Here is a 25,854-nt window from a genome sequence, read left to right on the forward strand (position 1 = left end):
CCCTCATCCTTCCTGACTCTGATGGAAGTGGTGGTGGTTCTCTTTTAGCTCAGCATTTGGAGGAGCAGGGTTCTCCTCAGTAAGAGAGCCCAAGGCATGGTCACAGCCAAGAGCCTGCAAGGGCCACTCCAGCTCCCACCCCAGGGACTCTCTGGGCACAATGCCCTGGTCTGGCCCTCAGCTCCACTGGTTCCTGGGGCTCCTTACATAGACAGCCTGTCCATTGATGTCAGTGCTGACAGAGGCGGCCGTGGGAGAGGTGTTGGGTACCGTGTTAGTGCTTGTCTCACTGATGTAAATCTTAGAGGTGGGGATTTTCAGAGCTTTGCTGGCCACCTGCGAAGAAAGACAACATAAATAGGATAGAGAAGATTCTTTGAGAATGTTCCTTTAGGGAAGGGGAGAGCATGGGGCTTGGCTGCCTTTCCCCCAAGACAGGATTCGGGTTCACAGGTACAGGCAAGGAACCAATTCTGTAAACTATAATTCTGCTGAGGCTGGAATGCGCCCATGTCTGCCTGAACTTGAAGCAGCACTTTATGGAATGGTTTGGATGGAGAAAAGTTTTTAAACCTCATGGTGATTAAAGTGCCTTTTAACAAGTTGGAAGTTACAATATAGTCCTGGGGATGTGAATTACAGCATAGGGAATATGGTCAATAATATTGTCATAACTATGTATGGTGCCAGGTGGATACTGGAAAAATCAGAGGGAACACTTTGTAAAGTATATGATTGTCTAACCACTATGCTGTACACCTGAAACTATTACAAAATAACATTGAATGTAAAGTGCAATTGAAAAATAAAATTTTTGTCAAGTGCCATTTAAAGCTAACCCTTATTTTTTTTAAATCCCATTTGGCCAGTCCCCAGGAGCCAAGCAGATGTGCCCACTCTCATCCAGCTTCAACATCCAACTCCATTGTGAGGCGTCTCGCTTGTGCAGAACTAGCTACCTTTATACACACAACACCCACCTTACACATAGTCACAGAACCCTAGAGTGTTGGTGACAGAAGTGACCTCAGACAGCACATGGCCAACCCCTTGGCACAAATGAGGAAACCCTTGCTCAAGGTCACATTTAAATGGGTAGCAGAGCCAGGGCCAGAGTCTAGGCCTGATTCTGCTCCCTGGATAGCCCATTCCTCAGTTTCTCCCAGCATCTCCCCTAAACAGACACCACAATCCGCAGGCCGCTCACCTGGACCATCTTGGTGTGGAGGCCCTGGCCCATCTCAGTGCCCCCATGGGTCAGCAGCACGGAGCCATCTGTGTACACATGAATCAGGGCTCCTGCCTGAGGGGAGAGAAGAATGCCAGCCACAAAGGTAGTCAATTCTAGTTCAGCTTAAGACTTGAGACAAAAGGTACTGCAGCCCAGGGAAAAAGGAAGCAGCAGCAACATTTTGGATATAAACCCCTGACAAAAATTAAAGCAGTATAAATCTCATGGTTTAATTAGGCAGCCCTTCAGCACTTTGCAATTTTTTTTATTTTATCTCTCTCTCTCTGCCTCCCATCCTCAGAGGGAGGGAGTATAAATAACTTTGTCCTCTCTCTGTAAATGAAGGAAGAGGATCAGAAAGCTGAGTAACTGTCCATGGTCCTGCAATCAGGAAGGGTAAGAACTAGAATTTGACCCCAGGTCTCTGAGTCTCAGGCTGTCTCCCGGCATACTGGACAAATAAGAATAGGCAAATTCATTTACACAGCAAAGAGCTCCTCTACTCAGCTCTGTTACGAGGGGCAGTTGGCTTTCCCTTGCAAAGAGGGGGAAATGGGGCCCCAGTCTCCTGGAGATGGACAGAATTATATAAAGCAATTACCTGATTCAGAAAAGAAAGAGTGAAGGATATTCCAAACTTGGTAGGAATTATGCACAGTCCTCTCTTTTTCCAACAATTCTCCCTGGAGAAAAAGGAACATTCTCATAGAATCTTCTCTATCGTATTTTCATCTGGTTGAACAAGTTTTCTGGCAATAACTTAAAATTGACATCAGGCATCCTCAGAGCTGCCCAGATAGTCACTGTGATATTTGCATCGTGTAGACAGCATGTAGAAAGGCAGGGATTTGGGTTCTGGGTCCTTCAAGCAGCCAGAGCAGAGCCCACCCTGAGCATCTGACTTGAAAGTATCATCACTCTTCTTCTTCCCCGAGTGGAATTCAGATTGGGTCAGACTGTCCTGGTGACCTTGGACTGTGATCGTCCCAGGGAGGGACTGTGGCTCACTGATGATAATGATAGCACCTCCTCTGTGCTTTATATTTGGTTTTCCCAATAATTTAGCGAAGAAGATTACCCCCACTTTGTATATGATGAAGCTGAGGCCCAAGGAGGTGGAGTGACTGCCAAGGTGACATTTATAGATAGTGTTAGAGGCAGGCGCATAACTGTGGCATTCTCAGTCCTGGGCTGGTGTCTAGAGAATGTGGTATGACCAGGAGGCAGACAAACATGTAAAGACACCACACTGAGGGGTTATGACATTGAATGCAGGCTGAGCTCATCTGCCCTGGGCTAAGATCATTTCACAATCTTAAAGGGATGGCTATGAATGATTTGGCAAATACATCAACCTCATAAGTTATTCATTAAATTATTAGCTTTGTATTCTGAGTTCAGCAAAAAGGCTGTAGAATATAAAACTCCTCCCCTCCCAGCACTTACCTGTTGAACTTGTCAACCTCACTCCTCCGAGCGTGATACTGAGAGCTTGCTAGACATTCATCCCAGCACCTGGGCAAGGTGAACCCCTCAAGCTTCTGGTTGAAGTGTGTCAGGTCCCCTTCTTTGTACATGTTCTTCATCCGCACCTTCCCAAGGAGAGAGACACTGAGGCCTTGTTGGCGCAAGATGAGGGCAAATCCTACAGTTAAGCTTCCAGCCCCTCTCATCAGCCCCTGCCTGTCCTCTGCCCCCAGAGGAAATACCCAAAACACAAAGCTCCTGTCCCCCGAAAGTAGGCTAGCCCACTATGACCTGTGCCACCAAATTCCCAGCTTACTTCCTCAGCAGGCAGCCCGCAGGTCACTGCGACTTCACTCATCCAGTGCTCAGCAATGAGCATCCCCTGGGGCCCTCCGAAACCTCGGAAGGCCGTGTTGGAGGACAGGTTGGTCTTGCACAGCCGCCCAGTGCCCCGGATGTTGGGGATTTTGTAGGAGTTGTCCATATGGAATAGAGCTCGTTCCATTATCTGAAGCAGAGGGAGCGAACATGGGAGGGAACTTTTTTATTTTTTATTTTTGCATTGCAAAAAGTTTTATTGGACAGCATTGTTACAGACAAATAAAAATGAGCAATCTGAGTGTGCATGTTTCAAAATATATAATCTCAAAAATGTAAGGTTGATAGGAAAAAGGAAGCAAGTTGCAGGAGGACGACTAGAGTATCCTCCCATTTAAATAGGTTGAAAGGAATGAATTACAGTTGCCTTCAGGAAGGAAAGTGTGTGGTGAGAGATGAAGTGGCTGGGGGACTTCTCAAATATGTCCTTTGCATCTTTTAAATGTCAAACCATGCAATTGTATCATCTATTTAAATTTAGTAAGAGAGCCCTAACTGGTCTGACTCAGTGGATAGAGCGTCGGCGTGCGGACTCAAGGGTCCCAGGTTCAATTCCGGTCAAGGGCATGTACCTTGGTTGTGGGCACATACCCAGCAGGGAGTGTCCAGGAGGCAGCTGATCAATGTTTCTCTCTCATCCCTGTTTCTAACAGGGATGTTTCTAACTCTCTATCCCTCTCCCTTTCTCTCTGTAAAAAAATCAATAAAATATATTTTTAAAAAATAAATAAATATAGTAAGAGAATTCTCCTGGCCCCCAACCAATTCAAGATAAAGGCCCAATGTATGTATAGTCTGTTTGGACTTTGGCAAAACCATATTTATTAGTTATTTATTGACATCTTCCCATCAGGTTATTTTAAAAAAGTAATCCTGTGTTTCTTCTCTGTGATATTCTTTATCAGCTATTTAATGAACAGCCATATGTCTAAGCATGTGCTTATATTGCCACCCCTAACTTTTCCAGTTGTAGACTTTTGAGGATTTAATTTTCACCAAACGCCCTTTCTCTGAATGCATACCTACTTTCTGTTCCCGGTCCTTCCCATATAGTTAAATTTCTATCTATATTTTAATGTTATCATTACTTCTCTTGCTTGATAACATTTCCCCCTGGAGTTTATAAATTGTGTCTTTATTTTTCCATTTGCTTAGTTCTCTGTGCATTTATTACTAAGTCAACTTAAAAATGTATGCTCATGAGTTGGGAGAAACTGTTTGAATTACTTCTTGAGAGTTTCCTCCTCTCTTTTTTCCATTCTTCCCTTTTGAAATTCTACTATATAGATCTTCTGGACTGGTCCTCAAATTTTGTTGTATTTTCTCTCCTACTTTTCCACGTTATTTCCTCTTTGGGGGGCAGAGCTCCTCCATGTTCTTTCAAAACTTCTGCTTCCACAGTTATGATTCACAAGAGGTCATTTTTATTCTCTGACTGGTCCATTTTTATAGCATACTGTTCTTCCCTTAAGGTGTAATAACTCAACTCTCTAAAGCCGTAAATGGTAGCTTTTATTTGTTTCATTTAGGTGTGGGTTTTATTAGTTTGAGTTTTTAATATATTTTTTATTGATTTCATAGAGGAAGGAAGAGAGATCAGTAATGAGAGAGAATCACTGATTGGCTGCCTCCTGCACACCCACACTGGGGATCAAGCCTGTAACCCAGGCATGCACAATGACCAGGGAAAAAAACAATGACCTCCTGGTTCATAGGTAGATGCTTAACCACTGAGCCACACCGGCCAGGCTGTTTCATTTGGGTTTTAGCTTACTTCCTCATGCATAGTTTCTCTTATCCACAGATTACTATTTGTGTCTAATTATTTCAGTCCTAGCCATCTTAAACAATTTCTGTATGTCTCAGTTTCTTCTTTGCTTTTCCTTTGCACGCTATCAACTTGCACTTTTATTTCCTCTTGTCCATCATTATCTGTCTCCCTCGCCATGCCGGGAACTTCCTGAGGGCAGAAACAATGCTATATGCTTTTTCATGTTGCCACCCTAGGCACTTGATAAATATTTGCTGGGTTGAATTTAAAAGCTTGTAAAATCTTTGGGACAAGTACTACATCTTGTTCAACCTGATTTTTCTACAACACCAAGAAGCCAGTGTTATGAATTGTAAGAACACTAAAAATGTTTCCTTTTTTGAACAATTTTTACAGCAGAGCTGAAGTGTGAAGTTTCCTAATTGAGCCTATTAGAGAGCCCCTAGCAGGGAGGGGTTGCGGAGGCAGATAGTGAGAAACTTCTGCTTTTCCTGAAATGTTTGACTTTATCTTTTTTAAAAAAATATATGTTTATTGATTTCAGAGAGGAAGGGTGAGAGTGATAGAAACATCTATGCTGAGAGAGAATCATTGATTGACTGCCTCCTGCACACCCTCTACTGGGGATCGAGCCCGCAACCGAGGCATGTGCCCTTGACCTAAATTGAACCCGGGACCTTTCAGTCTGCAGGCCGATGCTCTATCCATTGGGCCAAACCAGGAAGAAATGACTTTTTCTTTACAACAAGAATCTATGCACATGTAACTAATATGGTTATAAAATTAAGGTTTTTTTTTAAAGAAAAAAAAACTTTAAAAGGTAACTTAATTTTCAAGGTTGACAAAAATATGTCTATACAAGACTCTTAGGAGAATGTTCAAAGCAGCATTAGCCACAAAAGCTAAAAACTGGAAATAACCCAAATGTCCATCAAGTAGTGAACAGAAAACCAAATATGGTCTATATCAAGAAATATTGTTCGTCAATAAAAATGAATGGAGGAATGATGCATGCTGTAACATGGATGAACTCAAAAACATTATTCTGAGAGAAAGCCAGATATAAAGGGCTACATAGTACATGATTCCAGATATTTGAAAAGGAAAATCTACAAAGACTGAAAGTGGATTAGTGGACTTCTGGACCTGGGCATGGGAACAAGAGTAACTGCAAATGGGCATAACAGGTCATTTGGAGGTGATAGAAATGTCCAACACCTGGATGGTGATAACGGTGCATGACTTTAAAACCATGAAATTATATCATTCAATGGGTGAACTTTGTGATATGTAAGCTATTTTTCAATACTTTGTTTTTTAAAAAGTAACTCAACTCCTTATTTAAAATTGAAATATCACAGAAATGTGCAGTGTAGAAAATGACAGTGCGTCCCCCACCCCCTCTTAACCCATCCAATCACTGTTTGGTGTGTCTTCTTTCAGACTTTTCCATGCATATCACTAGACATACATGTACACACACACAATGTCACCATATTATATATGAAGTTTTGTAACTAACTTTGCTTGCTTATTAGAATATCTTGCACAAGAAGGATGAGTTCCAATCAGAGAAGAAAGATGATCATCTCTGTGCTTTAGAAATGAACCAAGGATGGAGAATCTGAAGTCAGGGACCAGTTGGGAAGCTTTACAACATAACAGGCAAGAATGAAGGAGGTGTGTACCTGGCTGTATGAATAGGTTGGGGGGGGGGGCACGCCCTTAACCTCCCAGTCACCTCGAAGTGCAGGAAGAGGCCCTACTTACACTCTGGGAGAGATCCAGGGAGTTCCCAGCATTGCTGTAGTGCTCCACCTCCAGGGCCACAATCTTCCCTGTCTTCATGAAGCCAACCTGACAAGAAAGAGAGTGGTTTCCCAACAGTCCCCTTGCTCGTCTATCTCTACCTCTCCCCTCCCACCCACGCTTCCTGGAGGAAACAGAAAGAGCAAGACATCACACCATGAAGAAAGGGGAACATAAGACATCACCAGAACCAGAAGAAAGGAACTAACATCTCCCCAGGGACGGACCCAGGGCTCAACCTTGGAACACCTTCTCCCTATACTCCTCCTCCTTTCTACCTGCTCCTGGCTTCTGGTTCTACCCCTGTCTATCTCTACCTCTTCCCTCCCACTTTTGCTACCTGGAAAAATATAGAAAATATAGTGTTGGTAATGACAGGGCAGGCAGGGAGGGCTGGGAAAGAAACTGGGAAAGTGACTGGAGTCTCTCCTCATAGCTTTTGACCAACAAACAATAAAAGCTGCACTTTACAAGAGCTTCAGCGTGCTCTGACACCCCTCACCTTACGCAATCGTCGAAACAAACTCTTAAGGGTCATTTGATAAGTGAAGAAACTGGGACCCCCAAAGACCAAGTTACTTTCTTTAAGCCCACAAGAATTAAGAGAAATATAATCCCTTTGGGGAAGTTCAATCATGAAACAATGAGAAGAGTTCAAAGTGCGGGTGTTCAAAGCCAGCTCGTGGAGAGAGAAGATGCCCAGGTTCACAGAGCTAGGCTGGAACCTGAAAGGTGGTACTGGTGTGCAAGGGGACAGGATGCAGGGTGAGAACAGTAACTGGTCGCCCACGGGAGCCCAGAAAAGGCCTGTCTTACAGGGAAATTGGGCAATGCCCAGCCACACGTGATCTGGCAGGGGAACATAAGACATCACCAGAACCAGAAGAAAGGAACTAACATCTCCCCAGGGACGGACCCAGGGCTCAACCTTGGAACACCTTCTCCCTTAACGTGTGCCTCTAACAACTTGTGCCTGTCCAGGCCCTGGGAAGTTCTGTTTCTCGTTGTGAAATATTAAATAGTCATTCTGGTTTCCACAACCAGCTGTGAATGCGTTAACACTAGGCCATCCTGCAGGAAGGATTCCCCCAGGTCTGCTGACCAATCATGTTTCTGAACCTGAGTGGACAAAAACTGAATTCACAAAAGCTGTGACACCACCCTGTGACAGGAGGAGGCCTACAGGAGGAGGCCTGCCAGCGTCCACAGCATCACTCCTCTATGTTGACCAAGATGAATGTCTCCTGCGGCTATTTCTCCTTGGAACTTTTACAGATAGTCCTAAGAAAAGTGAGAGTCCATCCTAAGGAGATGGCACTGCCCGCCCTGGCACAGCCCCCAGCATCTGGAACCTTGTATCTGGCCAGGAAGGGATGTCTGCCGCCTGTGATCAGCATGTCCTCATCGCGATCCAGCATGCAGCGTACAGGGCGGCCGGTCCTAAAGGAGACACCGGAGGGTAAGAAAACTGGGGTCCCCGCAACAGTCTAGCCCTGTGAGTCTCGGGGGTGAAAACAGCGGGAAGTCTTCGTTTTCCACCTGGCACACTCAGCACACTTGGGCCGGGCTGCTTTGCTGTCTAGACACTGGGTCCAACAAGGTGGGAAAGGTAGGATGTGAGCTGTATCCTTGCCCTCAGGGACCTCACACCCTCACATCGAGGTGGAGAGATAAGGACACAGGCACCAGAACAAAAAGAATCACTTGATGTTATCTTCACCCCTCTGCCCCAAAGTTCTAAAAACAGCAAAGTAAAGAGAATCTACTTCCTAAAGAGGGAAATCCAGGAAGCCTTCATGGCAGAGGCAGCCTTCTTCTTCCCAGAGCCCATGGGGAGGACTCACTTGTATGCAGCCAGGGCCACTGCCGTGGACACCAGGGTGCTTCGGGTCTCCTTCCCTCCAAAGCCTCCTCCCATTCTCTTCACTCGGACCACAATCCGGTTTGCTGGAACCCCCAACATGTTTGCAACAAAGCTCTGTGGGCAAAAGAAAACACACTTGCTCTGAACACATCGTCTGGACTTACTTCAGCCTTGACCCAGAGCCTGCCTGATAAGAAGAGGCCTAATTACTGCTGTGAATCTGAAATTCCCAGATTCGAGAGTCCACCCTCCTCCCAGTGCTGACCCTTGGGTAGTGGTACTGGGGTCCAACACTAATGAGTCACTGGAGACTGAATTCAGACACTTGCTTGTAACCAGAGAGGCAAGCAGCTAGTCACAGCTACTTTCAGAGCAAAACTCATTCCACTGAGCCAGGAACTGGTGAGTCATGAGGGTAGAACCGGCTGCCAAAAACGCTGGCATCTGCTGTCACATAATAGGCAGTAGAGAAATGAGGACTGTTCAAGCTGCTGCAGATAATTTAGTGGTTCCTGTAGCTATCACTTACCCAACCGTTTCATTCTACACGCAAGGAAGCTTAGACCACATAAGATGTGACCAAGGCCATATAGCACTGGAATCACAATAGCTAACACTAGGCTCTATCCAACTATTAAGACCCATCTAATCCAACCCTACCAGGCCCTATTTTATAGAAGAGAATGATTTTGTAACAAGCTCAGTGACACCAGCTTGTTGGTGATAGGGTCTTATCCAGGAACACTACCCTCTAATTCCCTTCTGGACCAACCCAGGTCTCCCTCTTCCCATTTCCCACAATGCCAGGAGCTCCCTGGTGTCCTCGCCAGGCCCCTGAGCTGACCCACAGGACACCTACCTGGGTCTTCATGGTGTTCTGTGTGGACACAAAGAGCTCCATCTCCCCTGCCTCGCCTTTTGGGACAGCGATGGTGCAGTGAGTCTCCAGGTAGAAGTGCTCTTGGCCACCAATGTACAACTCACCTGGGGAAGCAACAAGACCCGCACAGTGAGCCTGCTGCTGCAGAGGGGACACGTTTGCTTAAGAAGAGTGTGTACTTGCCAAGTGCCCAAGGCAAGAACCAAGTGCTCGCAGGTAACCTCTAGGTTCCCCAACTGGTGTGAAAAGAGTCTCAGTCTTAGCAATCTGGGAGCTGAACCCCCACCTCAACAAAGAAACCAAAATGACACTGAAATGCATCAGGCATGAAGCTCTCTTCATGCTGCAGCCAGTGGAAATCGGAGACATTCAAACTATTACTGTAAAATGTTGGGAAAGATAAAGAAAGAATCAATAGAGGTAATTGACAAGCTAAAAATACCTTCCAGAACGAAAGCTATCAGGCCAGTTAGTGAGCTAACTTACCAAGTGACTTAGCGATGCACAATAGAAACATAGAAAATTCCAAAAGGGGCCTGTCTGCTCAGCAGCTTTACCCTGGGGTTAGAGCTATGCACCTGATTTCACAGTGTGGATGGTGGAGGAGAAGGAGGGTGGCAGGGGACCCGCTAGCTGAAGATGGGTGAGAAAGGCCTTTGCAGGGGAAAGGGGAGGGCCAGGAGTCCATGTGGCTAAAGGCCTGGCAGATCCGAGGCTGACCAGGCATCTGAGGCTGTTATCTTCCCCAGACAAATCCACCACACTAATCCACCAAATCCACCACACTAATCTCTCTCTAGATCATTCAGGTGTCTCCCGTCCACAGTCAGGAGAGTGGAGATGACTGAAGATCTTTCCCAGCCAACTGTCTACTATTTCCTTACAAACACCAGAGGAACTCTTCTGTTCGGAAATGATAGGAAATCACTCCCCTGCCCCAGGACTCAAGATACAGCTCTTGAATTTCATTCACAAGCCAGGGCCGGCCCAACCCCACTGCTGCACGTGCAGCTGTACCTGAAACAACGTTGTCTGCTTCCGAAAACCCCTTCTTGAGATTTCCTTTCTCGATCTTCAGCTCCGGCCCCCAAAAGGAGTTGTTTTTTATTGCATCCTGAGGATCAACAAGAAGCTTCAGCAACTTGACTTTCAAAAGGAGGAAGGTGGTTTCTGAGTGCGGAAGAGAAGCTCCCAGAATGGTTGCCCTCTCTTCTCACATAGGCATCTCTGCAATCTTCTCATACAGATTTAAAGTAAGCTCATGGCAGAGAAAGATAAATATCACATGATCTCACTCATTTGTGGAATATAATGAACAACATAAACTGATGAACAAAAACAGATCCAGAGACAGAGAAACATTGATCAGACTGTCAAACCGTTCCTCAGACAGAGGTGGACTACCTTAGATCTTGAGGAAAAGCAAAGAATCCCTCAAGGACCCAAATGGAGCTGAAATTAGGTAGGAGGGACTTCCGTGTGGCTGTTAGTGGACTGAGTCTAGGATCACGATGGGGAAGGTTTCACAGGACCACTCAATCCCAGGGCCAGAAGAGATTAAAAAACCTATCTAGTCAAATCCCACCTGCTGCTCGAATCTCCACTAGAGGATCCTAAACAGTGTGCTCCCAGAGACAGGGAGCTCAGCCCTCTCACAGGCAGTCCATTCTCATTACCTCAATGGAGATAATGGCTGGAAGTTCTTCATAGGTGATTTTCACTCCTTGAGCTGCTCTCTGTGCGTGCTCTGGGGTGTCCGTGACCACGGCGCCAATGATGTGCCCAATGCAAGTCACCTAGGAGTAGAGCCAGACTATTGAAGGACACCACAAAACTCCTCAAAAAGCCAATTATTTTGAATTGTTCAAAAGGGCAAAAAGCAAGTCCCCCGTCCCCACAATTTCCTATTAAGGCACATCGTAGGAATGCGCTGGGGCCTTTTCATGTCCTTATTCTATTATTTGGGTTGTGTGCTCCTTCATAAGTGTTTAGAATCTGTGGGAGTAGAATGGAACTTGGAGATGACTAGTATTAGAGTGGCAAATTTACTTCATCTCAAGGGCCAATTCTGATGATTTAGTACTGACAGCCTGTTGAGAAGCTGCCCAGGGTAGAATGTGGTAATTGATCAGTGATGTCTGCCTTGAGTAGCAGAAAGGGCGGTATGGTAGCATGACCTGTATCTGTCAACTTGGATCTACTACAACCCCCTTGTTCTTCATACAAAGACATGGAGACCCAGACAGCAAGATCACAATTGGCTTGTTACCAGCCCATGATTAAATCTTAGGCCCTGACTCCCAGTTTTATTTTCCTTCCACCACCCACTCTCTTTCATCTTCTGTTTGCCAGATTTATACCAACAAATCCTCAAAGGCAGCCATCATGTCTTAAATTTACCTAGATGCCCAGAAGCAGTAGTTTCCAAATGCTAGTTCTTAAACTTGATGACTCATAAACTAGTTTTTTGTTATATTTATAAAATAATTATTATCTTTAATTAATAGTTCAGTTTCTATAAAAGATTAATGAATCTCCTTCAGAGAGAATTTTCTTTCAGCATGCCCCCCAAAATAAACAACAAACAAAAAATTTGTCCAATTCATCTCTTTGGACAATGAGGTTTCTGACAATAGGAACCAATATTTAGTATGCCTGTCTCTGATCATTGTTTCTTGAGGACACTGTTCAGTTATTGACTTAATTGGTTAGTGCCGTGGTCGGCAAACTGCAGCTCACGAGCCACATGTGGCTCTTTGGCCCCTTGAGTGTGGCTCTTCCACAAAATACCATGGCCTGGGCGAGTCTATTTTGAAGAAGTGGCGTTAGAAGACGTTTAAGTTTAAAAAAGTTGGCTCTCAAAAGAAATTTCCATCGTTGTACTGTTGATATTTGGCTCTGTTGACTAATGGGTTTGCTGACCACTTGGTTAGTGCAATGGCTGTTGAACCTGAATGGTTCTCACTAACCATAATGCTGGCTGTGCTCCTGGGGTTCTGGGAGTTTGTAAAGCAATTGGTTTTTCAAAAGCTCTCCCTCTGGAGTCCTGGTGCCTTGGGTCTACAGTTTTTCTTTTGCTTCTTCACTTTTACAGCAAAAATAAGGTGAATGTGCCCTTTAGCAAGACCAATCCACTTCTAATTTGCAACATTTGGAATTATAAAGTGACTGCTTGAGAAATACTCTGTAAGTATATGGATTTTGTAGCAGCTGTCTTAAATGTTTGGAAACGTGTGTTTTTGGCAGGACTCCGTATATAGTTGGAATCAATATATAGACTTTCATATAAGTGAATTATCAGTACACACATAATGGTGGTATTGTGATTTCTATCTGGTTAGTTTATTTAATGTATTTTTACTTTCTTTTAGTGAAGGAACTCAATATCGTACCCTTAAGAACCTGATTGCTAGTCCAAATACAATCACCAGCCTTTTTTTTAATGTCATGTTGGCATGGAGTCATTCTACTATGTACAAACAGCAGCCATCAATTAAATAAACAAATAAACATTAAATGGAAATAAAAAGTGCTACCAAGCATATTCTCTCCCTTTACTGATTGTCCTGAATATTGGTCAATGGGATGATGCCAAGATGTGCAAATGTCTAGTCTTTTCAATATGAGGGATTTGGAGGAATGTGCACAAATTAAAACTTAAATACTCATTTCACTAACTTTATATCTTAAAAATGCAAGCCATACCTTATCTTTCGCAAAGACTGTTTCATCATTACCAATTCCAGTTTTGTTACTCCCAGGAATATCATCAGCAGAGATAAAGCAAACAAACCCCGGCACCTTCTGAGCTTCTGAAATATCTATGGACCTGCAAAAATGAGTAGCATGAGGGGCCAGCAGGAAAACCAAAGTGGGAGACCCGCCATCCAACTGTCCTCATTTTGATGGTTTTCCTCCACTCTAACTTCTCCCTTCTCCACATGCTAGTCTATTCTATTCTATTCTATTCTATCCTGTCCTATTTTATTAGGCAAGTGTTGATTAAATGCTTACTTATGTGAAGGCTGCTATGCTGAATACTGCTGGGAAGATAAGATGAATAGGACAGTCCTGCCCTCATGGACTTATCACTATGCCCTGTTCCAATGTCCAAGTACAAGGGAACCAAATCATAGTGAACAGCAATCTAAATGCTGACTAAAACCCACCTCACCGCTAATATCCATCCAGAATGAGCATGCTAGGGCCCTTGCTGTACTCATCCAATGGATATGAGCATCGTCACATAGACAAATTTCTCTCCCCACATTCACAGAGCTATCCCGGAATGGTAGGGCACCCCGGTTATAATTAGACAATTCAGGCTTCCAAGGGAAAACGCGTGAAGAGTCCATCAGATATAACAATCTGAACTGTGTCCCGCTCACTCTGGCCCATGACCCCATGGGGACATAGAGCAGAGGCACCTCAGAGAAAGGTATGGGAACTGCTCTGTACCAACCACCTTTCAAATAGTTAATCCTCACCAGAGCCCCAGAAAGTCACTGTCATTGTCCCACTTTACATTTGGGGAAACTCAGGCTCAGGACAGTTAAAGAGCTTGTCCAAAACCACCCAGCCAGAGAGCAGTGTAGCGAGATTAGGACTGGGGTTGAGTTGTGAAGAGCGCCAACATCAGGTCCACTTAAGCTCTACCACACTCCCCCATCACTGCAGTTACCACAGAGTCCCCCACCTCGCCCTCCCACATCCATTCAGACATGGCTGGAACAGAGCAAAGCTGTTTTGAATGGAGACGGTGCAGGTCATGGTACTCTCAGTATGGGCTCAAGACAAGGGCAAAGGCAAATGAATTTACCCCATGGCTGGCAACCATATCATCTTAAACAAACTTTTTTTTTTCAGGGACCTGGAAGAGTTTCCCATTTCTGGGATCTTTCTCCAGGCTAAGAGTGTCAGCAGAGGAAAGACCAATGACAAGGAGACCCGATCCCACATCCATGCTATGGTAAGACCCAAGGAGGGTCACTCTTCAGCGGGATGTGTCTCTAGGGCTCACCAGGAAATGAAGTTCCAGGCTCCAGCCTGAACACCCACCCAGAGGCAGGACAGCCCAGTTGCTAATGCTGCCTGGCTTCAAACTCTGGCTCTGCCACTTAGCAACCGTGTGACCTGGGCAAGTCAGTTACCCTGGCTGTGCCTCCGTTTCCTCATCTGGAACATGGAGAGAATAATGGGACCTGCCTATAGGATTATTGTGAGGAATAAAGAAGCCAATATATGTAAAATGCTTTACACCGAAATGTGGTAATTAAGTTCTATATAAATGTTAAGGGGTTTGTTATAATCATTACTATTATTAATTAATTAATTATTATTAACATAGAGGTGGCATTCTTGCCGTTCAGGCTCTCGAAGTTCCACAAGCAGCTACAAGTGACTATTTTCTGCTAGGTCCTTTGTGGACACTATCACTAACCTTCACAAAAGCATCCTATTACATACTAGTACATATGGGGGAACGAAGAGCTTAGGCACACAGGCCAAGGTGACGGTTTCAAGCACCAGAGCAGGCATCCAATCCCAGGTCCCTCACCCTAAGGCCGTGTTAGTGCGGACTCAAGTTCTTCTCTAATTTTCCATGGAAGTTTAGCCCAACCCCAAAGTGCAGATCTAACCTGATCCTGTTAAGGGCCTTCCAGCAGCTCCTCATTGCTATTTGGCTCAAGTGTAATCTCTCTGCCCAGCAAATCCAAGGCTTTGCTGATCTGGCCCCTGCTTACCTCTGCAAGTCCACCCTTTACCCTCCTGGCATCCCCAAGCCCCTAACCTCTCCGGCTCCTCTCCAGGCTGTAGTTTTAAGATGATCCCCATCTTCCCCTCTGGACTGACAAGGGAACCTCTCCAGTGCCTGGCAGGGTGCTGCCAGCGCCCTCCTCTCCAAGTGTATTTACTACACTCACTTGATCTTGGCGTGCGCCTGGGTGCTGGTGACCAGCCGGAGGGTCAGCTCATTCTCGTAGCGAGGGATGTCGTCACAGTACATGGCTTCCCCGGAGGCCTGCATGGCCGAGGCCAGGTGGGGCAGAGGCCGGCCCACCATGTCCTCCTCAGACTGACCCTTGGGCACCTCCTGGAATGACATGGCCACCAGTCAGGCTGAGCTGGGGGGGACACTCTTCTCCCACAGGCCCAGGGAAACCATAGGGGGTCTCAGGCCAGGTGGCAAAGCAACCCTAAGGAGTGAGAATGGAGGGGCAGGAGGGGAGCAGGCGAAGGAAACAGAAAGGCACATGCTAAGTCGTCGGAAAGGTGGTCACAGGCTCACCCCACACAGGACTGGAAAAAAACAAGAGAGGAACCTAAGTGTCCATTCACTGGGGATTGGGTACAATGAATAGTATGCAAATGTGAAAACATACTTTTGAAGAATTTTCATTAGAAGGAAGGAAGCGCATGTTAAGTATAACAGGGCATAAAGCATTGTATATGTGTATATGTAAAAATGATTTGAATTTCATAGTAAAAAAAGAGCACGTGTTATCAATATAGCATATACATGTCCATATATACATAAAAATGGTAAGTATACAAAAATATAATAATGATTTTTCTCTTAGAGGTAAGATTTGGGGTGAATTTTATTTTCTTCTTTAGTCTTTTCTGTATTTTTCAAAGTGTTCTAACATGTGTTCATTTCATAATAAAATTCTGTTTTATGTTTTAAGTAAAACTGGTAATGGACAATATTTATTGAATGTTTACTATATGCCAGGAACTACCTAAGCTATTTACTTTTACGGATACATTCAATCCTCAAAACTATCCCATGAAAGCTGTACCATCATTATCCAGATCGTGGGAGTAATTATCTTGCCCAAAGACACAGAGGAATTGAGGATCTTGTCTAAGCTTCAACGGTGATGAAATGGCAGAGTTGGATTCCAGTCCAGGCAGCTGGGCCCCAGAGTTCACGCACTGAGCCACTGCATTCTAGTGCAGGGGCTGATGAACTGTGGCCCGTGGGCCAAATCTGACCCACTGTCTGTTTTTATAATTAAAGTTTTATTGGAACACTACACATTCATCTATGTATTGCCTCTGGCTGTGCCACAATGACAGAGCTGAGGAGTTGCAACACAGACTATATGGCCCACAGAATCCAAAATGTTTCTAGAAAAAATGACCCTTTACCTAGTACCTCTCAAAAAGATTCTGCTGGTAGAATGTTGGTTTTGTTGTTGTTCTGTTTTGTTTGCTTACATGATCCAGAGAACTCCTGACTCTGCATATTAGTCCCACAGAGGAGCCAGAAAAGATAAAATGGGAGGGAAATTTCTCTTTAAGGAGCAGGTGAAGATGAAAGTAATCCCAGAAGAAAAATTTAGGTGAGTAAAGGGGGAAATAGCTTCACTGACATTAACATAGTTCCCATTTTCTTCCCTGGATACTTATGCACAACAGTACGGAGCTTTCAGCACCTACATGCAATTCAAGTAAGTCATTTGATGAACTCTGCAAGGGCCCCTGATGTTAGCCACACACTGTCTCCACTCACCTGGAAGAGCTGGACGTTGGCCGGAGGGTCTTTCTGAAAGAGGAAGGTGGCACTGGCAAAGGTGGGGTCCAGTTTGCCACATTGCTGTGGAGGCAAGATAACAGAGGTGACCTTGACTATTTCCATCATTGACCCCAACCTTGGTTGTCCCCCAACTGGTAAAAGTAACAACTGTTCCCCTCATCTCCTCATTTGACACTCCTTCTCATACTGGCTGGATCTGTCTCAACATCTGACCGTGGGCTCTGGGAGCTCAGGATTCACTCACAGCCTCTGCCTCTCTGCCCCCACCGTGCCCGCTGTGTAATGAGTGGCACGTACTTCCGCCCACACACCTAACGGCTTCCGTCCTCCCTGCATTTATGCATGCTGCTCTCTGTTGGCTATCCTCCTCCCAGCCTTCCTGGAAAAGTCTTCCTTTTCCTCCTCAATTCTGTGGGAAATATTTAATGATATGGGAAATGTTCACAATATAATCTCAATGGACTCAAGGGGGAAATAAAACTGCATGCAGCATGACCTCAAATTTATTTAGAAAATGATATATCCAGATAAAAAAGGTTTTAAGATGATAGCTATATTGATGGATAGAAGGAAGGACAGAGAGAGAGAGAGATGGAGCAGACAAACAGAATGAGACAGATGGACAGATAAATATAGGGGAAAGTTCAAAGGAAGAAGCAAAAATATTAGCAGTGGTTTTCTCTGGGATTTGAGAGTGATTTTTTTATACAACTCTGTATTTTTCTACAATAAGTCTTTATTACTTATATAATCTGAAAGCATTGCCTCATGACGATTTTCAAAAGAGGAATTTTGCTCTGCTGTCCCCACACCTGTGGAGCCTCCCCTCCATCTCAGCAGTTATCACACTAGACTGGCCTTCACTGACCATGCTCTCTCCACACTCGGCTGCCCCCTGGTGCCCAGTGCAATCTTACTGTCTAAAAGGTGCAAAATAAGTGCTTGTTGGTGAACCCATCCGGAGAGCTGGACACACATCAGCCAGCACCCTCTCCTGAATGCACATCCTTGCAGTGGCTGGAGAAGCCCCACTTTGCATTCTCCTTCCACGCTCCACATTCTCATCATTCTCTGCGCTCCCATTCCAACTACAAAACCATGGTTGTCTCAGCTGTATGGCTAAAGGATCATCTGGTCTACCCGCCCCCCTTTTGCAGATTTTATAACTGCGACTTGGAGTTGTGAGATATGTAAGTTCCCACGTGAGATAATGACACAGATGGAACAAGAACCCATACCCCTGACTCCCAGCCCAGGGCTCTGCCTCTCAGCCACCCAGCTGGATCCCATCTCCATGTGGCTCCCTGGGCTATGTCCCCGGTCCTTGCTCCTCTGCCCTTTCATGTCCACAGGAAAGAAGCAAGTTCACCACCTGGTCCGCAGCACTGTCTCACCCACACCAGCTACCCAAATTCCCAACAAAAGTGCTGCAGAGAGTCCATGCTTTGCCCAGGCCCCACACTCACATCTTCCGGGTGCTCTTTGCCCAGCTTCTGAAGTACCGTCAGGTAGAACTTGAAGAAGAAGCTGAGGGTGAGTGTGCGCCGGAAATCCACCATGCCGCCCGGGGCGTCAGGGGGCAGATGCAGCTCCTCCGCCAGGCCTGCACACACCTCCTGCAGCAGCTTCTCGTTCCAGAAACTGCCAGAGAGCAAGTGTGGGAGAGCACTCCCATCCCGTCCCCCGAATCATTGTGCAGGCGGTGAGCACAGGGTCCCAGAGTCATGTGAACCTCGGTTCGAAATCACACTCAGAGACTCATGGTTTCATGACTTTAGGCAAGTTACTTAGCCTCCTAGAGTCTCAGTTCTCTCCTCTTTAAAAACAGATCCAATTTTAAAAGACCACAAAAACAATAGTTACATCTATTAAGTTCTTACACTCTCCTAAGTGTTTTTTATGAAACATCATTTTTAATTTAAATTAAAATGTATAGTAGGAAAAATTTTATACTCATTTTGCCAGTGAGAAAACGAAGGCGTAGTTGACTTATTCTATACCCATCTGGTAAGTGTTGGAGCCAAGAATTGGAACCAAACTCCAACATTAAGATTTATCTATCCATACAGAGACAGTAAAGCATCAAACAGACTGTCAAATTACAAGGGGAAGGTTAGGGAGAGGTGGGGGAGATAAGAGATCAATCAAAGGACTAGTATGCATGCATATAAGCATAACCAATGGATGCAAAACTCTGGGGGGTGGGGGCATATATGGGAGTGGGGTGTGGGGAGGGCAATGGTAAGATATGTACACATATAATACCTTAATAAAATAAAAAATAAAAAGATTTATCTATCCATACAGGTATGGTAAGGATTACATAGGATAGTGCCAGTGAAGTGCTTGGTTCAATTGCTCCCATATAGAACCTATAGTGATAGTAGTAGCCATAGTAATAGTATACCACACGTAATAGCATTAATAGCAATACCAGCGGTAGCGGCAGCAACAATACTGGTAATAGTAATACTAGTATTAGCAGATGCAGTGCTAGTAGTAGTACTGATGGAAGCAATAGCAATAGTAGTAGTAGAAACAGAAGTAATATAGTAGTAGTAAAAGAAGCAGTAGTAGTAACAGCAATAGCAAAAGCACTAATAGTAATAATAGTAGTAGAAGAAGGAGTAGCCGCAACAGCAGTGATACCACTACTAGAAGTAACAGCACTAGAAGCAACAATCCTATATAATAAAGAGGTAATATGCAAATTAACCCTCACACCTTCACAAGATGGCTGCCTATTACCAGGCCAGAGAAAGGTTAGTGAGGGACAACCAAACAACTGAACAAGCAGGCTGCATGGGGCGACCAGGCCGGCAGGGGGGTTAGTGTGGGATGACCAAATGACTGAACAGCAGGCTGCGTGGGGCGACCAGGCCAGCAGGAGGGGCAGTTGGGGGTGACCAGGCCAGCAGAGGGGGGTAGCTGGGGGCAACCAGGCCGGCATGGGGGGGGGCAGTAAGAGGTGACCAGGCCGACAGGGGGAGGCAGTTAGGGGAGACCAGGCTGGCGGGGGAGGGGGGTGCAGTTGGCGGCAACCAGGCCAGCAGGGGGGGTGCAGTTAGGGGCAACCAGGCAGGCAGGCAGGTGAGCAATTAGGAGCCAGCGGTCCAGGATTGTGAGAGGGATGTCTGACTGTCTATTTAGGCCTGATCCCAGGGATCGACAGTCAGTAGTCGGACATCCTCCAAGGTGTCCCGGATTGGAGAGGGTGCAGGCTGGGCTGAGGGAATCTCCCCCTCCATGCACAAATTTTGAGCACTGGGCCTCTAGTAGTAATAATAGTTGTAGCTGTGTAGTACTAGTAATAGCAGTAACAATGGTAGCAGCAGGAGCAGCAATAGTAATAGTACAGTAGCAGCAATACTATTGGTCATTATGCTACTAGTAATAGCAGTAATCACAGTAGTAGTAACCATGCTAATAGCAGTAGAAGCAGCAATAGTAATACTGCTAGCAGGTACAGGAGGAGGAGCAGCAGCATAGGGCAGCAGCAGGGCTGTTTTGCTGTTAGCTCTTACTTCGACAGCTGCTTCCGAGTGGTCTTGAAGGCTGAGATGGTTCTGTCGGCCATTCCGCCATAGCAAAGGGCCAGCTCCTTCACCTGTGTGGTTCCTGGCTGGAATAGGACTCTCATGCCGCAGGTCACCTTGGCTATGTCATCTTCTCTCCGGGAGGCCTGCTTAAATGCTGAGAAAAACTCGCCCTGAAAGAGAACAGGAAGGGACCAGTTTCCCACCCTGTTTTGCAAGGACTGCAAATGGTGAGCCTGAAACACGGGGTAGGAGGTGAGGTGAGGTGAGGAGACAACACCATTGCACATCAGCAAGGAGCTGGTGACAGGGATCAATGATTGAGGCCTACCCATCACATTTTCAGAAGTTCCAGATAGCATTCCCCAAATCTGGGAGGGTCAGGGTTTCTCCCTATTAGTCAGGAAACAAAGTTGGGGAACAAAGAAGAACGGGGTGTTTTCAACCCAACAGTGGGGAGAAGGAAGGGTGTTTTCACCAAGTCTCCTCCAAGACCCCTCAGGACCGAGAACCCTCCCCACACTGGTGCCCAGTATCAGAGCACAGGGCCTCTCAGGGGCTGTGCTGAAACCTCTGTTGGCCGGACTGCCTCTCAAGCAGATACAGAGAAATGCCCAAGACTGTTTGAAACAGCCTGCAGCTTGCAGCCTCCTCACTGGCTCCCTAACCGGCTCTCCCACCAGCCTATGGGCAGTGCTTAGAAATCTGGCTTTCTGGCCGAAAGAACTAACCACACTATGAGGCAGTGGCTGCCTTTGTGCTTTGATCACCCATGTCCTGGGTCTAAGCCACCTCTGTCTTGGGGACAGGAGGAAAGCATGAGTTGCTTTCCAGGTAAGGACCCTGTGCTATTCATCCCTCTCTGTGTCAGGTTCTGCTTGAGGTTCAAACTCACCCTGGCAGCACAAACTCTGATTCACCTTCCAGGGGGAGGTGTAAGGAAAGGGCTGTTGGAGAAAGACCCACTGCTGAGGTCCGAAATGACCACAGGCTTTTGTTTGAAGAAGCCATAGAGGCCCCTCCTGATGCTAAAGCTGGTTCCACTTCCTGGTGTCAGACAGGCCCTGGGGCCATGAGCCCAGACCTTGAACTTGATCCTGGGACAGAGGTTCCAGCTGCTCACGTCCAGGGCTGTGCCAGTCCCCTGTCACGTTTTCACTGGGCTGCCAGGAAATGTCAGTGTCGGCTCAATTGTTCTTTCTTGAGAAATCCCTCCTAATCCTGGGTGTTAACATGTCCTTTCTTTAAGGAGAGATATTTTATGTCCTTTGCCTGGCAAAATAAAAACTGGGCAGTTCTATGCCTGTTCTTGCCTCCTTTCCCAGCCTCATAATTTAACTTTTTTTTTTCTGATCTGTGAAATACAAAACTCTGGGAATCACTGTTCAAAATGCTCTATATAAAGAGGAGCTAGAGCACCATTAAGAAACCACCTCAGGGATGTAATTGCTGTAATTTAATTAGCATTTTCATTAAAGAGGTTAAAATTAGCCAGGGTGAAACTTGCCTTGTAACACTCAAGCACTAGCTGTGGAAAACCCTTAACACGTTCCCTTATGGCTGGTTCCCCAGCCTCTCACAGGTCACTTCCTACAAGGCCCATCATGGAATAATGTGCTGCTCAGAGAGGCGAGAGTCACGCCAGGTGAAGCCACCACAGGTCCCAAGGAACAAGAGCGAGGTGGCCAGAGGCGCCCTGATCTGCTGAACAAGCTGGAACCGTCATCCACCCAGAGCAAGGTCAGTGAGTAAACACCTTGTCAAGCCCAAGGTTGGCATGTGAAGGTCTGACTGACAGGCAGCTTCTTCCCTTAGCAAACAAGCCCCACACTTCACCTGACGAAATCGAGTCTCCTCTGACCTGAGGAGGAATACACGCCAGCAGGTTGCGTCCTTGAAACTGTGTTGCTAGTTACCAGCTGATGATCTCCACCAGCTCCCAGGCATCTGCCAGGAACCTTCACAATTATTTTTCAGTCCTCACAGTCACCTTCCCAGTAGGTGACATCGTGCCCATTGTACAGGTGAGAAAACTGGGTCTCAGAAAGGTAAATTGACTCAGGATCACACATCTAGCTTCTGTCCATGAGGTATGCTCCCTACCCTAAAACTTCTTATTGTCCAGAGAGGAATATGGCTGGTCAAAGGCAAAGTTCATAGACAAGAGCATCAGTGTTACAGTTGAGAGATGCTAAGGTTGGTCTTGAGGCCAACTCTGCTCTCCTTGTCCAGAACCTGGTAGGTGTAGGAGTGATTCGGGCCCAGCATCTTACCTCCCTGCTATAGGGGATCTCAATGGAAAGCAGTATCTCTTCTGGACCTAGCAGAGTCTTTCTGTAGCCAGGGAAGAAGGTGTGGTCCATCGGAACCGTTCTCCTGGTGCCTGTACAGAGGCAAGATGAAGAGGGACTGATGTGAGAAAGCACAGGGCAACCCTCCAGTGGGCTTCTGCATCCTGGTCTCTGATGCCCACAGCCAAAGGGAGTGGATGGCTCAGCTGGGGTCAAGGCCCTCCATCTGAAACCCTTCAGCAATGGTGCGCTGGTGAATAGTTAACAATCAGCTGTTGGTGGTGTAGCCTTGGTTTGCTAGTGTCTATGGTATAAATACTCCCACCATAGCCCATTTCAAGCTACCAGAATGACATTATTGATGTGGAGTTAGAAAAAGCGTGGCAGAGTTGAGTCAGCAGGCCTGCTGCCCTCTGAAAGGCCTGTTTACAAGGTGGCCTATTGGTGTCCTCTGGGAACGTGGGTCTCCAGAGGGTTCTTAGCATTCCCTGATAAGAATGGCTCACAGTTTGTAAAAATAACAGGGTTTATGCGGAACACCTGTTTTCCTTCTGGGCCTCTGGGCTTTGATATGTACCAGGCAGACCTGTGTGGCCAGCCCCCAGTTAGATCTCTGGATGCTGAGCCCCTAACGAGTTCCCTGGTCACCTGCACTTCTCATGGGGACCTTGCTGCTGGGGGAGTCAAGCGCCTCCTGTGGGATCCGCTGGGAGGCCCTGGGAGCTTGTGTCAGATTTCCACTGGACTTTGCTCCATGTGCCTTTCCCTGTGCTGATTTTGCCCTGATTCCTTCTCCTGTAGCCATGAGCATGACTATATGCTGAGCCTGCAAGTCCTCCTGGCAAGTCATCAACCCAGGGGTAGTGCTGGGGACCCTCTGACAAGGAAGGATGCACAGTAGCACACCACTACATAGCATCTCCACTGCAGACAGATAGATGGAAGAGCCTCAACAGCACAGACAATAGTAAAATGAAGTAAAATAATTAGCAAGTGGTGAATTTTGAGTATTCGTTCCCTTTGTCATTGATATAATTAATTTTTCATGACAAATTAATTTTTAATAACAGCCATGTTTCACAAACGCTGATGACCCAGCGATCCGCTATGTTGAGTTGGTGCATTCTGGCTCCAGCATCCCACTAGGTAAGGCATCTGGACAGAGCCCGCTGTGAATTCTTAATAAAGAAGTCGCCCAGCTCTGCTGGACCTTGTAGCTTCCAGGAATCCAAACCGTAGGCCAGCAGGGTCATTGGACCTTGGACTCTGTCTCTCCAGGAAGTAACCCATCTTGTGAGACTTTTCTCCCCCAGGACCCCCTGCACGAGGCAGCTCACCTCTGGACACGATGGTCAGCTTGGCCCCGCTGGCCATGAACACCGGGTTGAGGTCGGAGATGGGGCTGGCGGTAATGATGTTCCCTCCAATGGACTAGGACAAGCAGAGAGTGTGCGTGAGAGCCCAGCCCGGAAACCCGTGCTCACCCAGCTGGCTCCCAAACGCAGGGCGGGAGGATGACAGGTGTCATCTGTGAAGGGAGACCCGACCTCCAGCCCCTGGAGACACAGCCCGGAGCTCCACAATCAGAACATTGAACATCGTGCGAAACGTGAGATCTGACCTCTTGGGATTGGGGCCCAGCTCTGAAATGTAGCAGTCAGTGCACCTCACTCAGTTAACCTGAGTCAGCCCCTTGAAATTCAAGTGCTTAATGTCACCCAACCTTTTACTGAAAGAGTTAAGGTGGCTTATCACAGAGGCCATAGAGAGTCAGTACAGCAGAAATAGAAGATAAAGTTCAAGGACAAAGAGGAGGAAGATTTAAGGATGAATGATTTGTTCTAACTGGATCTGAGCTTCCTGGCAACTTGGCAAAGAATGTTGGGAGAACCAGACCCAGCGTGCTCACTACTGGAAATGAGGGAGAAAGCAGCTGCAGGATGAAAACAAGTCCTCCCTGGGAGTAGATGCCAGCTGAGCTGAGGACTCGGTAGAGATTGCTTGTTTATATCTCCTCATCTATACCCAGAAGTGGCCGGGGCTTGGGGTAAGGTGTGGCAGATGGAATGGGTTATTTTGCTTTATTTTTTTTTTAATTTTAAAAACCATTTTTTAAAAATAGAAAGAAGGGTTAGCTTTCCTCCCAACACCATCAACAATTATGAGCCTCAAATGGCACTGTGTGCAAACGCCGCTTGCAAACTGGGAATCTGGAGTTTAGTCGGACGGCTGACTGTGACAGCCAGCAGGTGGAGCCCTCCCTCCTCTCAGGGCGTCTACTTCTGGTTCTAACCCCAGTGCTGAAAGGCTGTGCCCCGCCCTGGTTTGGCTTTTCTCTAACTTATCTCTCATCTACCTGCTGAGAGCCTGGGCCAATCAGAAAGGGGGAGGGGTGGGCAGGAGGCCCCATCTCTCCAACCTCAGGGAGAAGACTGAGTCCAAGTGAGTGTCACCTGGAGTGGCCCACAGACCACCTGCATCAGCAGCACCTGCAGGCTCCACCCAGCCCTTCCAGGCCAGCATCTCGGAGGCAGGGCCCAGGAATCTGCATCTTTAACAAACACTCAGGCAGTTCTACCCATTCAAGTGTGAGGCTCCTGCTGTGATGACAGGCCCTGTCCCCTGGGCCTCGAGGCCCCTGGGCGGGGACTCACCGCCACAGACTTGACCTGCTTCCCGGCAAACCAGCGCAGCTGCTCCAGGACGCCTCTGAACACCTCTGTCTTGTGGGCAGGAAGCTCGGCAACAGCATCTTGCAGGGTCTTTTCCACAGAGTCCAGAGGGCAAGCGGCTCCAAAGGAGATACCTGGGAACACATGCTCAGAATAAGCGATCCCCTGCCCAGCGCAGAAAACACTTTCAGACACAGAGTCTCTGAAGCTTCGCAGCAACCTGAGTGAGGCTGCACCAGGACTCACATCATTATCCCGATGAAGAAAAGTTGGCCCAGAGAGGTTAAGTGACTCGCCCAACACCACACAGCTAATGAAAGATCCAAGACTCAACCCAAGGCCTATGGGCCTACAACGAGATTGCTCTTTCACTAAACCAGCGGTTCTCAACTCAATAAAATCGGGTTTCTGA

At 46.6% G+C, this 25,854-nt stretch overlaps 1 protein-coding gene across 2 annotated transcripts in view; it reads right to left on the reverse strand.

The window, feature by feature from the left end:
- Positions 1 to 25,854, reverse strand: part of LOC307111810 (xanthine dehydrogenase/oxidase) — a 60,670-nt gene that overhangs the window by 12,320 nt on the left and 22,496 nt on the right. For both annotated transcript variants that reach the window (XM_079791915.1, XM_079791914.1), the window contains exons 11-29: positions 25,425 to 25,576; positions 24,108 to 24,201; positions 22,753 to 22,862; positions 20,468 to 20,652; positions 18,410 to 18,584; positions 16,920 to 17,003; positions 15,325 to 15,494; positions 13,106 to 13,229; positions 11,077 to 11,196; positions 10,418 to 10,514; positions 9,380 to 9,504; positions 8,501 to 8,634; positions 8,009 to 8,096; positions 6,618 to 6,704; positions 3,015 to 3,206; positions 2,678 to 2,823; positions 1,833 to 1,914; positions 1,208 to 1,303; positions 208 to 336 (exon numbers count right to left, since the gene is read on the reverse strand). In XM_079791915.1, the coding sequence (XP_079648041.1) occupies positions 208 to 336; positions 1,208 to 1,303; positions 1,833 to 1,914; positions 2,678 to 2,823; positions 3,015 to 3,206; positions 6,618 to 6,704; positions 8,009 to 8,096; positions 8,501 to 8,634; positions 9,380 to 9,504; positions 10,418 to 10,514; positions 11,077 to 11,196; positions 13,106 to 13,229; positions 15,325 to 15,494; positions 16,920 to 17,003; positions 18,410 to 18,584; positions 20,468 to 20,652; positions 22,753 to 22,862; positions 24,108 to 24,201; positions 25,425 to 25,576 (2,390 nt within the window). The remainder of the gene's footprint in view (positions 1 to 207; positions 337 to 1,207; positions 1,304 to 1,832; positions 1,915 to 2,677; positions 2,824 to 3,014; positions 3,207 to 6,617; positions 6,705 to 8,008; positions 8,097 to 8,500; positions 8,635 to 9,379; positions 9,505 to 10,417; positions 10,515 to 11,076; positions 11,197 to 13,105; positions 13,230 to 15,324; positions 15,495 to 16,919; positions 17,004 to 18,409; positions 18,585 to 20,467; positions 20,653 to 22,752; positions 22,863 to 24,107; positions 24,202 to 25,424; positions 25,577 to 25,854) is intronic.

This window comes from Cnephaeus nilssonii (assembly GCF_951640355.1).
Source record: "Cnephaeus nilssonii genome assembly, chromosome: 15".
Taxonomy (NCBI): domain Eukaryota; kingdom Metazoa; phylum Chordata; class Mammalia; order Chiroptera; family Vespertilionidae; genus Cnephaeus; species Cnephaeus nilssonii.